At 39.3% G+C, this 16617-nt stretch overlaps 1 protein-coding gene across 4 annotated transcripts in view; it reads right to left on the bottom strand.

The window, feature by feature from the left end:
• Positions 1 to 16617, bottom strand: part of APP (amyloid beta precursor protein) — a 234430-nt gene that overhangs the window by 92031 nt on the left and 125782 nt on the right. For 2 of the 4 annotated variants that reach the window (XM_075033881.1, XM_075033879.1), the window contains exons 6-7: positions 10508 to 10710; positions 56 to 223 (exon numbers count right to left, since the gene is read on the bottom strand). In XM_075033881.1, coding sequence (XP_074889982.1) covers positions 56 to 223; positions 10508 to 10710 — 371 coding nt within the window. The remainder of the gene's footprint in view (positions 1 to 55; positions 224 to 10507; positions 10711 to 16617) is intronic. The other 2 variants (XM_075033883.1, XM_075033882.1) reach the window with 1 other exon arrangement.

The raw sequence follows: 16617 nt of genomic DNA, 5'->3' as shown, positions 1-16617 counted from the left end.
AGCCCAGGCCTGCTCCCACCATGCGGGAGCAAGGGAGGCGTGGAGGGGCACTTACTGACACTGCCACAGACCGCCATGCAGTACTCCTCCGAGTCAAAGTTGTTCCGGTTCCCGCCGCAGCCGCCGTAAAAGAAGGGCGCGCACTTTCCTTCGGCCACGTCAAAGTACCAGCGGGAGATCATCGCGCGGCAGGGACCAGTCTCGGCTTGCTCAGAGCACACCTCTAGTCAGAGGAGACCCGGAGGAACCACATTTAGCATGTAAGTAGTATTGTCTCAGTTTCTTAATTAGGTACCTCTCAATGTCCACACACGTGAGCGAGGAAGGCGAGTACCAAGGAGGTGTTTCAGGGAACAGGAAACCCTTCCCTGGAAAACCACCCCGGAGACAACAAAGGTAAATTTTGAACTGACTCAGATGCGTGCCACTAAGACTCCTTAGCCTGCCTATAGTTTCAGGTTTTTAGCTACTTGACCTGCAGGCACTGAGGGGTGTTGCCCTGAAAAAGCTCCAGCATGGTGGCAATGGTACAAGCATGAAGTTGCGTCTGCTTCCAGGCCAGACGGGTACAGCCACTGGCTGTCCACGGGGTCTGCCAATGGCCCCAGGCAGATTCCTGCCCAAGCAGCCCATTCCATACCTGTGTGGAAGGGGAACATCTGAAATCAGAAAGAGCCACCTTTTTTCTTGTTGTTTTTTAGCTATATTAACCCCCCCTTGCCCAAATCGAGAAGGCTTCCTAACTTGTACAAAAGAAAAAAAAACAAAGCCAAAATATTAATGAGTTATACACGAAAACAAATTCTCTTCAGACACCTATTTATATATAGTCACTGCCAAAGAAATTTCCTCTTGCAAGCTGCCTGGCACAGGGTTTTTAATTCATAGTTTGAGGGCACACATATATAAAATTCTGCTGTAGCTTTAACGCATCCATGGGAGGAAATCTCATCCCCAGTGAATATATACAGGAAAAAAAATTAAACCAGTTTGTGTTTGTGTTCATTGTGAGCTGCCACAGTCTCTGCCTACATCCTGCAACACATGAAAACCTGAGGGAAGAACCAAACCACACAAATTAAAGGAAGACAAAGCAAATTCTGCCTGCAATTTGGAATTCAGCCAATTACACATGTAAACGTATAGCCCTTTACCAATAATGTTCCAAACAGACAAAAACAGTTTTATCTTTCAACATGCTGCATAAGTCGTTTCAAATCTACATAATGTTAAACACCAATACACCCCTCATTTGCTTTCATCCCACGCACTGCATAGGCAAACTGCTATGTTCAACGAGAGGCTTCTAAATTCTCTGCATATATTTGAGTTTTGTGGCAGATCCCTAAGGGTTGCAAGGTATGAAGAAATATCAGTGCATTAGCACTTAAAATGCCCTGCATGTTCATCACCTCTCAGATGCTGGCTACAAAGAATCCTGCTTTTCAGAGTCTGTCCTGATCCATCACTTCACTCTCCCCAGGAGCACTGCTATTTATAAACAGATTTTATATCCAATTGTCATTGGCAGTCAGTGTATACTTACATTTCCTTAAATATATAATGCAGGTATAATTTTACATGTCTTAAACGTATTCACATATTGTATCTACAAATAATGTCAGGAATCAATTTCAGGGAGCATACATTTGATCTAAGAGAAACAGATCCAAGTGTACACAACCATCAAGGATGTGCTACAAATGTCACAATCCTGTACCAAGTAATTAGGGGGGGAAGGAATAGCAGGGGGTGAAGGAATACTAGGGTTTTTTTACTTTAAGAGAAAACAAAATGAGAATATTTAATTGCACAACACATTAATTACAATTAATTGTATATTAGCATATAATTAGTTATAGACCACATTTAGCATACAAGTGTTTCTTCTGATTTATTTTAAAATCAAATCCAGCCCTGCTGTCCAATTATAGTCAAATCTTCATGTAAAGCCAACTTTGCACAGCCTCGGAAGAGCTGCCATATGTCAATTAAAAATGAATAGTGACTCTTGACATTAAAGAGACAGGTATAATCAAGAGAATTTTTGCTGACAGGAAATGTCATTTCAAAAAACACAAAGGTCTCAACAAGTCAGTCTTTCTTAGTTAATGTTGGCTATGGGCTGACCTCTATCCACACAGTAAGCACCTTCTAGGTTTCCCTCAAATACTAGTTCTCTTATAAAGTCTGATTTATTTCATTTCGCATTGTTAAATGTTATCAGGATGCGAACAGTTCACAGATATGATCTGAAATTTCCTATAGATACTCCTCTCATAGAAATAGCAGCAGAGGTTTGTGGTTTTTTTTGCATGTGCAAAAGCAAAGGTAATTGCCCATCAAATAACTGATGCCAGTGATAATAAGGAATTGGCTCTTTGGAAACTAAAGTCATTTATACTCATGAAGATGCACTTGAACAAGCTTTCAGGAAACCACAGGGTAACATATTAAAAAGAGCAAGCCTGAAGCACTGCAGCCCAGTGTTGTGGCCAGGGACCTGCCTCCTGCCTGACCTGTCATCTCCCACCAGGCTGGTGCTGACAGTGCAGGGCAGTGGAAGGACATCCTTCCCTCCCGTCTGCACAGCCAACTGTACTGCTATCGGTGAGACCTAAATGGCAATTATTTCACTGCAGAGAGAAATGGTCTACTGTGTAAACAGTTTATGACCCAAATGAAGATTAAACAAGAGAGGAGACAAATGCTCTGGGTTACTGTTTCATGATTGCTGTGTTTAAGGGAAGCATGTTGCTGGTCCAGCCTAGGAAACTTCTTGCTGCTGTCATCCCTTTCCCAGTGTCACCGTCACTGTCCACCATTGCCTGTTCTCTGTGGAGGACTCAGAGTATCGTTCCTTCACCCCTGCTTTGGCCGAAGTTACATTTTTAAACCAGCTTCAATGCCTGGGAAGTGGTCCCACCACTCCTTTTGGTGGGCCAGTTGTTCCTCCAATGCCTCTCCGTATCTTGTCCTTACAGAAAAAAGCCACTGCATTTGACCCTCAGTTGTACCATCTCACCTGAGAACATGGGGAAATGAAGTGCCAAGATGGGAAATTCAACAGGTTTTCTTGGGCTATTAATCCAAATACCATTTCCCCTTCCACTGGTACTAAGTGTAGCAATTAATGCCTATGATGGATGAGCTACGGTATTTTCAGATATTAGCAGCAGGCAGGCAGCATAAACTGCTAAATGATTCATCAAAAAATTCAAAGCTGTCTTTGCTTCATATATTAATCTTATTGCTGAAAACTGATTAAAAGATGAGTTACTTTTTGCAACTGTGTAATTCAATTTTACTTGATACCACAAATAATTTGTATCCAGTACAGCATTAATGGTGAGCTTTGCTTTCTTTAAGGAACTTGCTCACTCTCTCCCCCCTCCAAAGATGCATTTTTGCCAATGGCTCCATGAAACTGGCTAAAATTAAAGAGGACAAGTCTTTGCCACAACCCAGGTTCATAAGTGGTCTAAATTCTGTTTTCAGACTCTTACAGTTTTGAAACCCTCCTTCTTCAATAGTAAAATTTCTCTTTATCTTCTCTGTGCCCTAAACCAAAGATTACAGTTGCCAATACCTTCCTTCTCTGAAATGGCAAATTCTTTTTGAGATAATCAGGAAAGTATAATTCAACTTTCCTCATTCCAAGCTTCTGATACTTATTCCAGCCTCTCGATGCTAGAAGAGTTGTTCCTAACCAAGCAGGTACATCATTTCCTAAAGGAGAGTGCTGTGGCAAAGCTTTTTGAGTTGCTTTTAAATTAATAGTTATAGTGATATACTGAAAACTAATCAGTTACACTAAACATCGGCACTGACTATGCTATTGTTTCTTTGAAAAGCACAGACTTCAGCACCCTACGAAATACACACTCTTCAAGTATGTAGACATTGATTTATAGTGGCTTTACACAAAGTACTTCCATAAATACTCACTTACCAAAATGCTCTAAGGAGAGCTAATTAGAATTTATGTGCAAACATTTTAGATACTTTTGATGACCAGTTTTTACAGAGGGAAATATAAAATATAGTTCTGAATAGCATTTTAAATTTTTTCATTACCATATAAATTGTTTTTTTTTTTCTGTTCCTTGAAGAAAACCCATTTCAAATCAAAGTGAAACTATAATTGCTTTATTTCAAAATCTCAACTCCATGGTTTTTTTTCCACATGGGACTAACACTTACTCTGTGAACAACAACATTTTCAATTGAGGATTCTGAAACAGAATTTAAACTTCTAATGGCTGGAGGGGGGGGTGTGTGTGGAAATTAAAGCTACATTTACATACTTCTTTCACTGTAAACATCAAGGTTACTCAGTATTTTCTTCAGGATTTGAATTTATTTACATGATCATGAGAACTAAGCTCATTTAAATGCTGGCACAGCCAGTCCCAAACTTTAAACCAGAAATTAAATTTGAAGAGATTTAAGAAAAAAAAGGACAAACAGGAGGAGTTAAGACTACCAACTCTGACCTGTCTTGGAAGTTGGTCCTATGTTTAGTTTACACCTCTGAAAAACCTCTTTACCCTAACGCTACAGTAGAAAGATGCCGTCATGGTGGCTTACAAATATTACAAGTTTTTTAATTTAGCCATGGTAATGGAAAATACATTGTATTGATGACTCTTTCTATACTAACAGCCCTTCAAACTTGAAGTTGATATTGTCAAGTACATACAAATAAATCATACTGGTGGTATGAACCAACTCACTAGCACTGGTACGTGTTTGCTTTGTCTATGTTGCTGTCAGTTTAATTTGTGTATCATAATCACAGGGGACCTGAACAAGTCTTAAACAACGACCTAAACCACTTAGCTGCTTAGGTATATGGGCTCACAATCTTACAGTTTACCATTGGTATTTCACTGAAGAACAGAGTAATTGATTAATGCAGGTGAGGCCAAAGGAATAAACCTCTCAAATACATATAGTGACATACATGCTCCACTTTATCATGCGGTAGTATATACAATATTACAACTGGAGTAATTTTGGCTTTCGTGTCTTCAGGATCTGAGAGCTATAGTTTGAGGATATTAATACACATGTACCCATATTAGTCTCCATTTTTTAACTAGCTGAGCAAAATTAGACAAGAGTAAATGCACTCTGTTTTTCTTTTAGTTATGCTGTTCATGTTCCAAAAAGGCACAATACTGTTTTGCTCAATGAATTAATCAAAAGGGAATATTTAAAGATAATTTCACTGAAACAAAATTTCCTCATTCTGAATATATGGTTAGAAGAGGCAGCCAAATTTTAGTTTGAGTATTCAAAGACAAAAGCTGACTTCAGAAGAGGTTTTTGGAATTAGAAGACAGCTGTGAAGTTGGCACATGCTCTAGGAATAAAGTTGGTGCACAAGCTACAAAATTGCCAAAATACTTTCTACAGAGAAAGTTAAAAGAAAAAAGCAAAATGATGACTTTAAATGCAATACTGAAGAACAGCTCTTCTAAAACTGTTAAATACCCTAAAATTGTGATTTCTATCCTGTACAATTGAGATTGAATTTCTCTCTTTAATGTTTATTCTTAAGTTACTGGAGGGGAATATTTGGAATATGAAAAAAAAATTAATTGTATACTTGGCTAGAATACAAAGCCTTATAATTCCCAAGTGGAACAAATACGTAAAAATACGTTTTCTATTTACTTGTGCACAACACAACTACATTTTGAACCAAGGTGCCATATAGTTACTGCTGATGGCCAGAATCCAAACAAAAAGCCCAGCTTGATTTTAAATGTAGGTCAATAAAATTTCATAATTTATGTGTATTTTAGAAAAGGTATCATTTCCACATCATGGTTATGCTAACATTGTGAATGAATATGTGAGTGTTCATGAAGATTAGCACAGAAGCACATTCCAGTCTTTTTATACCGCAAAACAAAATATTCAATTAATTACTGCTTCAATATAGTAAACCAACATTTTCTCTAGGGAAACAGATTCTTGGGGGATTTCTTCTGGCAGGATATATTTCAAATGAAACCACACTCCGCCCTCCAACCTTACATAAAACACTACTATTACTGTGTTTAGTATTTTGGTACCTTTGCCCCTGACCCAAAATAATAATACATTGCTTTTCCATCAACAAGATTACTAGATCATAAAAAAAGATTTTTTCTAATTGCAACATATCTTGAAGTATTATATCATGGTGGAATAGCTGTGCTTTAAATTATAATGTCTATCAAAAGCTATCAGTCACTTTAATGCAAATCCATTAGGTTAACTTTATCAGCTCTTGTTCATATGTTAGAGCAGATTATCATTCTTAATGAAGATCTCCTAACAAAAAAAAAAGTAGAGTTATCACAATGTGTATTCTTCATATAGCAACCTATGGATCTTAATATGGAATATGATCACACATTATCTTTTTCCAACTAAAGTATACTGCATAGTCTTGAAGCAAATGAAGAACAAGGAACTACTACTTTAAAAGAAAGATAATAACCTTTCAAAGAAGAAAGTGGGCCAAATCTATGGAGGGTGAAAAAAAGCCCAATTAATCCAGCATATGCTACTAATATTATCCCCAAATTTACAGCTGATATGTCTAGTAATCAGGGTTAACCTCCCTTGCCTTAGAATAGATGGTAGCTGTCAGTGAATGGATTTAAAGTCTTTTAGACATAAAAATCTTCAGCAAAAAAACCCCATGCTAGATCAATAAAGCTAAGAGCTACCATACAAACATCAGGCTACTTTTCTCTTGCTAGGAAACAAGCATATGGTCTCTCGCTTGCAACTCCAGATTGTAGACACAGTCAAAATGTCACGTCAAGCAGGACTGCTTAAATTCTTTCCTAACTGTTCAAAGAAATCCAGCTGAATTACAGAAAGCAAAACCAATTGCTAAAGGGCAACATTATACGCTAGACGAGGCAGGTCAAGCTTATGCTGCTGAATCCCCCGCATCTGCTGATAGGTATGTGAAGAAGCTGCCAAGTGTTTTCTGCCAGGCTGCTGCGCTGACCCCGCTGCTCTCCTTTAAATGAGACCTGATTGACTGCTATGTTGATGGGAGGCACTAAGCTGAAATTGCTTATTCTTTGTTGTACGTCAAGAGAGACTGATTTTTCTCGTCACCTACTGTGCTGAAGGACAGCAGAAACGAAATCACAAACAATTGCACATGATGGGGAGCAGCGCTCCTGCTTGCTTTGGTCACACACTGGAAGAATCACCTGGAGCCCGGATGCCTCAGGAGCAGCTCTGTAACACTCGTGATGCTGCAACGATGGCAGTAGAAATCAAACTGCTCCCTTGCTTAAATCCGGGCAGCAGAGTCACCTCCTTTGCTCCATATAGAGACAAAAGTCAAGAGCCAAAGTTCTCCTGCAGAGCTTCATAACCGAGCCACACTTTCTTCAGCACAAATTCAGTGATAACATCTCCCGGTGATGAAAGGTGAAAAACATTGACCTGACATTAATTTCACTCTTTAGATCCCTGCAACATCAGACCCGCAATCAGCTGGATTTAACATCTGAACTTCAGCAAGAGTGCATCAAAGTTTAAACTGGGTTTGCTGCCCTACTCCATATGAACTAAGAGTAGAGATGATCCTTCACAAAAGGCAGGAAAGTGAATACTGGCAAGTACCATGCTAGGAAAAACTGATTCACATTTTTGAATAACCACTATAGCTTGTCAAAATATGGTTGCTGCAGAAACTGAATGAAAAGATTGTCCTCGTGCCAATGACCTCTCCCATTCTCTGGAAATAAGTTTGCAAGCAGTTCTGCTATGGCTACTTTGATCACGATTCATTAAAATACGCATAGAAATAAAATTGCCTGACAAATTGATTGTACAATAGCTCAAGTATCCTTAAAGTATAACATCACATTTATGCTTTTCAATTACTTCTAGTTGACGGCAATTGTTCCATTGATTTGGGGGAGAAAGGGCTCACGACCAGCCCAAATTTAGATCCTAATTTATGGTTTTGAAGAGCTGCTCTTTGTTGATTTCACACACGACAAGCAACTCCTCTCAAATTGGACAAACCCACTCACTGTGCTCTTTAATGCTAATGACATAATATTAGTCACAGCTTCATAAAGCATACATAAAACTGGCTGTAAAGTGTCTGTGAAGAGCGTCCTAGGATACATTTTATGAACTGCACTTAGTAATGCTTGAGAAAAGCAGCCTGAGCAGAGCTCATGTCCATGAGAATGAAACTCCAACACTTTCAGGCTTTCAAGGTGTCTCCATAGGATAGACCACTTCTTAATACATACATTGTCTACAGGGTACCTCTGCTTCTTTTGTTTGCACTGACAGCGACAACAGCAGATGTTTGCAACAGCAAGGCAACAGCAGATGTTCACCACTGAAGTTCCTATGCTGGATCTGCTGGCTGCATCAGGAGGACAGGGGCCCTGTAGGAAGCCTTCTCACAAGTGCAGCAAAGGAAGTAAAAGCAAGGGCCAAGGCTCTAAGTTATTTGGACACTTCTACATTTAAAAATAAGCAAGCATTTTGCATAGTGCAGCTCTGTCAGATGCCATTTACACACACTCAGGGACAGTCTCGACGGGACAGCTGGAGGTCAGAAAGCCCAAAGGGCTGTGGCAGAACTGTGCTGAAGACTTGTATTGGTAACAGATTGCCCTCATCTCACTTGCAGCAACACGTATTTTACTGACAGTCACCCAAGGTGGGAAATTTTAGACTTGGGAAAAAGAGGACAATAGCATTTCATTATCAGCTAGCAAGTGTATACATTTCTAAAGGATTTTTAAGAGATGGCTTCAATAGTTTGCCTCATCTCTCTTGTATTTTACATTCATATTATTACACACTACTTTCCTGAAGGCTAAATATCTTAACCTCTTCGAAATGTCAACCTCAGTAAAGAAACACGTTCTACCTAATTTGTCCTCATTTCCACTCATCCAAAATCCCATTAAAGTCAAGTGTACTACTTTTTTTTTTTCTCTCTCTCTCAATATTCATTTACCGGCGAGAACAGGACATTCTATCCCCAGGTGGTGAAAGCTCACATATGGAAATATATTTAATTGGTTTAAAGATTTAAACATAATCTCCTCCCACCCCCTCCTCACTGAAATGGCTTTCCAATAACTGAGCAAAACACTCAACACAGTTATATATGACAGAAAAGCACAAGACTGCATTGCCAGCCTTAGAAAGAAACATTAGCAAGTGATTTTAGCGAAGCATTAGCGCTTTTGATTAGCGAGCTTATGTGCATGCAGACTGAACAGAAAAATGTAAATGAAGTAACTCTGCTTTTTCCAAAGCATACCCTGGGCACCCTTCTGTCCTTGGCACGTGTGATGAATCGTAGCCGGCAGCCCTCTGCTCCACACCTGCTCTGCTAAACATTGGCACCACAGTTCAAGAGAAAAGGATGCTGCCACATGCAAAATGGGGGACTCTGCTGGCACTTCAGTCCCAAGCATCCCCAGAGGCAGGGGGTGGGAAAGCAAGGGGAGAGGAAAGGAGACAGGCCAGACATTTTCTGCCTCGTTTCTCGACCGCCCCAATCGCTGCCGTTTTTCCTCAGTCTCCTGCATGTCCCAACTCCTTTCTTTTTAACTGTAGCCTTTAATTTCATTTTCTGCCATCATCTCCAGCACTTATTGGTAAAGATGTAAGCACTGTAGAAAAATTAGCATCTATCTTACTGAGATTTAAACCACATCGAATTGTACTTATTAAAATAGAAATATAAGGATAATTCATTCAAATATGTATTGTACAAGAAATGTGGCATTTAAAGATATTAAGTTGCTATGTTGTTCATAGACTAGGGTAAAATTCAAAGTTTAAAATGCAGTTATGTTAATAACTACAAAATAACATGAAAAACAGATTTTAGAAATGAAGAGTTCTTTTTCACTCCATGTTTTCCTTTTTGGGAAATGCACTCCTATCTCCTCCTCCCCCCCAGTACAACTCATTAGTTAGGTTCACTTTTCTGCATAGTTTTTTCTAAATTCACTTAATTTTACTGAATTACTAGTTCATGGAGAAATATTGGAAAGAGGTTTCTAACAGAAATCACACAAAATTACTAATCACTGCTGTTAATATAAGAGACAAAACCGGCTAGTGCTACCTTCTGCTTTGAATTGACACTCCCTATCCTTCTGCAACACATGCACAGGATAACCCACACACATACTTTTGCTGTGGTATTTGCTACATATTGCATCAAATTTTATTTAGTGCTACTTTAAAATAAAACCAACCCTTCTGCTTCTATCTGCATCATACACAACAACCACACTTCATAGACAGACACCTCCAAAGAATATTTGTAATGGGAAAGGGGTAGGGATTCAATGTGAAAATTACAGAAGCCAAAGCACGACAATGCTGCAACTTAGGGTATTTTGCTGTTTGGAACATTTTTTGTTGTAAAGGGCAAACATGCAAAGCAGCAGGATCAGTTTTCCAGTCCCAAGATAAATGCCCATGAATTTACCTCTGACAACCTCTTCCACAGACTCTGTAGTTGTGGTGGTAGTGGTTGCAATACTGGTAGTTCTTTCAGTTGCCTCCTCATACTCTTCCTCTGTCTCTTCTTCAATTTCATCACCGTCATCATCATCATCATCAGCATCTTCATCTTCCACAACGGTTAGCTCCTCATCTTCCTCTGGTTGTTCTTCTACTATTTTATCATCGCTAAATGAAGAAAATGATAATGATGTGTCAGCAACAAAATGATTTCAAGATAACAAGAGAGAACAAGTTCAGAAACTCTGTAAAGACAAGAAGTTACCTGTCTCTCTATCTTCCTCCCTCCCCTTTAAATAAAAAAGAAAGAATCAGAGACTCCAGAACGTCCCAACGAGTGAAAAATCAGAAATGCTAAAAAAACCCCCAAAAGTAAACATTAGCAATGCAGTGAGAAAACTAGCAAGATGCCAGACTGGAGCTCCTCCTTTTGCACAGGGATGGCAAAAGAATACCCATCAGCAATACAATATTTTGACAGCTGAATAACACTCCAAACATGCTTGCTCCACGCTACTATCAACAAATCAATTTTTATTTTGAAAGAAGCTCAAATTAGCTCAAAATGCACTCAGCTGGTAGGTACGCAGAAGCAAGAGAGTTCCTCAGGACCTGCTCACCCAGGAGACACCTCATCCAGAGGCCAGCTGTGGACTACCTCGCATGCCTTTTGCAGAGGACTACCAAGCGTTGAACTGACGGGGAATTGTCTACACTGACTGCTGAGTTTTTTGTTCTGTTGTTAAAAACGTTGTGTGAATGGAATTGCATGCAGAGCTGTCTGTTTTCACAAAGGACAGGACAGAGACAGTTGACACATGATGCTGCAATTCACGCTTAGCTGACTGTTGATAGTTTTTGTCTTTGAGGTTTTATCTCCAGCACAGCAAGCTCAGCTGAGATGTTCTGCACTACCAACACTGCTGTACAACTGATGTGTACGGCCTCCATAAAAAGACTCATGGTACTGACGTGTGTTAGAATGGCAACACATGCACCCCTACTCTCACAAAGAAATATCAAACTATTGGGCTAAATATTGTTATCCATCATAGTGCTTTAAATTCATATAGCTGCCTAAAATCCTCAGGACTTTAATCAGTCTTGGACGATAGGAGGAAATAGTGAAGTTGACTATCAAATGCATTTGGTGGCTTAATGTGTCAAGAATTTTCTGGGGTTACTCTTTGTTCTGAATGATATAGGAAACAGGCCAAAAAATGTATGCTTGGCTACTGCCACTGTTAATTTTGAAATGCCTTCTAACTCAGTGCCCAGCTGTGGCAAGGTTTTGGGTTTGTTAAATCTGATCTTCTACTTGAAATCTGCTACTAATGAATAAATGATCTTTAAATATTCAAACATGCAGTGACTTTTTGTCACCTTCATACACAAGTGGCTTTGCATCTTTTTCATATCATCGCATATGCTTGAACAGCCTTTTAGGTGAAATTAACAACTTCTCTCCTTCACCTCATTTTTGAGACCAAGCCTGTAATATTTCATTTCATAATATGCTGCCTACTACAACTGTGCAAGTGAACTCAGAGCAAAAAGGAGGACAGTATGATTTTTCTTAATAGGGTATTAAGAAATATTGATAAAATCCTTGTATGTCACAAGCCTGACTCTACTAGAAGAAAGTTAAGTCTTTATACAAACAAGAGTGAATCCCTTGTTCCCTTCTCCCCAAAATATTTGGCCTCCAGAAACACAAGGGACTTAAAGTAATAGTGAAGCTTTCCACTGGGGGAAGACCAGGTAGGTTATACAAATGGATGTGGTAAAAGCTACCTTGCAGAAGAGTCTGCGTAAGGGATGACCCATTTCCATTTACATGGGAGAAAGACTTAAGAAGGGGCACAAAACCACTGAGTTCTTCTCTTAATTTTTCTTTATTTCTAAGAATTGGCTTAGAAATTTCACCATCTCCACTCTTCGGTTTTCTCCTGGAAATCTAATTTCAGTATATCTGAAATTTCCAATGTTGTTTTTAGAAACTCCTTTCTGAACAATGTATTTCTTCTGTTTTTATTTTTCTTATCAAGTATTTCACCTTTTTATGAGCATGAAATAAATGCTATATGTACACCATCACCTTTCAACTGCAAGAGTGAGGTGGATTTGTAAAGTCCAGTATCTGTTTCTGATCTCCAGGTTAAGGGGCTTCTAGTGTTGGCTAGCTACAGACATTTAAACAAGGCACACTGTGTATAAGACATCCAGATTTTGATCAAGAGCATCAGACACCATATGCCTTTCAACATTAAAGCAAGCTGCTCTCTGTCTTTCTCTCACCTAAGCTACAAACACAGCATGCTTTAAAAAAAGTGCAATTATTTTTCCTCCTCTTTTCACATGAATGATCACTCTCAGATACTGGCAAGCTTATGAAGTTAAAAAAGAACAACAAAAACAACCTAATGAAACAAACAAAGTAAAATCAATTAGTCACATGGAAGGCCACCTCAAACATGATTTGTATGCATGCATCCAATATCCATCTGTTTTTAGCTACACAAAAGCAATCAACTCGGGTATGTCAGTCCACAGCAGTCTGCTGGGAAATTCTCAGCATCAAAGCCAAGCTACGCTTCCTCCCTCGCACCCCCTCCCTTTTTTTGGGGGGTGTGATGGTGAAGGGGACAGGACGAAAGATGACAGTTCTCTGTGTGCACTGGTTGGCTGTGCCTGCCATTACAGTGCGCCCTGGTTTCCTCTCCAGTAACTCACCAGAAGTAAACACTTAAAAGGTAGCCCCCACCTACATCCCCTTTATGACTTGCTGCTTGCTGAAGAACTAGACATCTGAGAACATAAAAAAAGCCAGAAGTGATGGAAGACTATAACAGTTTATGGGATCAGGCTCCTGGAAATATTCTAAAAAGCTTGCACAAAAATGTTCTAGAATATTCTTTCTACTGTTTTGATCACTCCTAGAAAAATCATATTTCTGCTAGCAACATAATCTGCAGGACTCAATCACAAGAGTAGTATCTCACAGGATTATATTTTATTGCAAGTTTCAAGAAAAAGGAACAACGAAAATAGAAGTGTTTTTGCCTTAGATTTAGATACCTAAATGGAATTGAAAGCCTTGCTATATACTTACAGAATTAAGACACCTGAAATTAGGCTTTAGAAGGTCATTTCCGTATTTAACAGTTTTAAAAACTCTCTTGTATAGAACTGTGAAGCTATACTCAGGTTCTAAAGAAGTATGCCAGGTTTTCTCTAAAAGTAATTATTTTCCCAGCTGTGTACTTTATTTTATTTTTATTTATACAAAGATGAGTTAGCATCTTCCCCTATAGTACCGTCTTCCAAAGAGAAAGGGACGGGGAGATGAAGTGTTTTACATTCTCTTAACAAGCTTCTTTCCTGAAGCCAAATACCAGAAACTAACTGGACTGGCATTATTCTGATGGTTTAATCATGCTCATCTATACCACATAGTATAACACACCAAACAGCATGAATACACAACAGTCAGGGATGTATCCTAGCAAAGCCTAACAGTAACAACAGCAACAGTTTCACATTAGATATCAAAGCTACCCACTAATTCATGCACTCCTAAGAGTCAATCACAGTAACTGCTCAACAGTGCAAGCAGAAGATGACCACATCTCCTCAAGAGGCCATGGTTATGACATGGTTATGACAGGCATGAGAAAATCAACAATGCCAAGTAGTCTGTTAGCAGTGCTCCTCAGGGGCTGGGGACCACAGGGAAGGAGGAGGTCTCCCAGTATTTGTCAGCAATCAGGGGACTTTGAGCCTCATGCTTGAAGATGCAGGTTTAGTATAAACAAATATTGCATTTTGATGTGCTTCTGTTCTGAACAAAGACAGCGGGTGGACTTTACATATTTTTAGTATTAGCAAAGGTACTACATCTTGTAAGAAACATGAAAAAATATGCTTGGTTAAGCATATGATATGATAACCACTGTTATCATCCTAGCTCTTCTTCAAAGAGCATGCACGCAAGAAGGACGATGGAGAATAACAGAGAAGGGAATTAACTTATACTACAACATCCAGCATAAAGCATCAACTCTTCAAATGGGGGCAAAACCCTCCCTGTTGCACTGTCCGCAGAGCTGTTTCTCTCTGTCATGCTAAGTGCTCTGGTACCATTCACATTTCTCAGTTAGCACCACCACAGCGCTGTTTCACCTTTCACCTCAGTAATCAGTTTAAATCCACTGTTTTCAAACAAATGTTTACTACCAACTGAATGTGGATGCTAATACTTTTCATGTTTCTTACAAGACATCATACTTTTGCTAATACTAAAAATACGTGAAGTCTACCCACTGTCTTTGTTTGCAACAGAAGTCTTGGAGTTTTATTTAATATACGTAGCAAGTGTGCTTACTTCCTGGTTTTATTATCACATTTTACCTTCTTTGGTAAACAGGCATGACTTGGTCTTGTTTCTCCTGGAACCACGATACCTTGACAGCTTTTTCTGTATATTCCCTTGATACTGTCCCAGCCAGGGTTTTATTAGCACCACAGACTACAGCGTCTCATTTAGAAGAAATTGTTGACATTTCACCTTAGCTTAGTGGTGCTGCTGACAGGATTTTTCAAAGGCTGCTCAAAAAAATTACTTGATGCACTGACAAGTTCACAGATTTGTAAAGCCCTATTGTCATCATCACCATCTGAATTTAACAGTTCAGCAGTAAACAACGGAGGTAAATTTTTAGGTTTGAATGTAGCTATGAAAATACTTGCAACCTCCCCTACAACATTAGTATATCTCAATCTCTTGTCAGTGGAGACTTTTGGCAAGGAGGGCCAGCACTTTCCTTTCATGGTGGACACAGAAGTCATCATGGCTTTGAACCTTCTGCTTCTACCTCCTCACATATGGGATATTAAAATCCATTCTCCCTACCATGGAAATGATGCTTCCCTTGAGCGTCCCAAGCAGCACACTGGGTCATTAATACAAATCAGCTACGCTCCCGTGTCTGGTGAAAGGGGGTATTTGAAGTTTGGTGGTTTCAGCTCTCTTTCCGATGCCACAGACACACTGGGGTTCCAGGCAGCCTTAAGAGGTAATTGGTTCCACTGACTCCAACAGAAATGTACCAACCACTCCAATGGGCATATTTTTGGTTTTAAAACACATACCACCATACAGCTCCTGCTAGTACACATCTAAGTACATAGTTACAAGCAATGTTTAAACCATGGATCTGTAATGTGTATCTAATAACTTCCTCTTCTCAATGTCACTGCAATAAGAGCTGGCACCAATGTATTATTTATTTACTTCACTCAGAAGCGTGCATTGTCCTGTTACTTTGTGAAGATAAAACTGAAGGAAAGGTAAAGGAAAGGGATCTCTGCTACCTCTTACAGTTCAAGAATTAAGAAGAAGTTAGTAAATGAAAGTTTCCTTACTGTATTCCAATAACCTGCAACAGGCACAGAGGCAGAACACAGATGACAAGAAAGATGACTTTTCTTTCTAACAGTGTTTCAGAACTCATGGGGCCGCAGCATAAGGTACATTTTAAGAAGAGGTTTCAGTCTGCAACTATTACCTTCACACAAATATGTGGCAAAGCTTTCAGTTTAGGATGACAAATAACTATGGACTAATTACTGATACTGGGAAGCGGCTCACGTTTGTCTGCAATAAATGTTCATCCATTTGAATGTATTTAAACCATGACTTTGCCAAGTAACTCAAACAAAAACATATACTCCATCAGTGGGTGAAAAAGAATGAAAAGGCGTTCAAGACAGACATTTTAATATCTGGAAAGATTTGCCTTCACTACACTTTCCAACTGTATTTTATTGCAAATAGATTCTAGCTGCACTGTGGTTTTTACCAGCCATCAAGCCTGAGCAAAAAGCTGGGGAAAGCTAATTCCAGGAGAGGAACCAAATCAGTAGTAGCAAGAAGCTGCTGTCTGCCTACAGAGAGGAAGGCAATATATGTTGGCTCTAGACAGTTGTGGAAATTAACACAGGAGAAGCAATTGCTGCACATAACTTGCAGCCTGTGCTCTTTCAGCCTAACAGGCTGAGCTGATAGTAACTTAT

The sequence above is a fragment of the Buteo buteo genome, chromosome 8 (assembly GCF_964188355.1).
Source record: "Buteo buteo chromosome 8, bButBut1.hap1.1, whole genome shotgun sequence".
Classification (NCBI taxonomy): domain Eukaryota; kingdom Metazoa; phylum Chordata; class Aves; order Accipitriformes; family Accipitridae; genus Buteo; species Buteo buteo.
The sequence above is the reverse complement of the archived record's forward strand: the minus strand, read 5'-3'. Positions and strand labels throughout refer to the sequence as shown.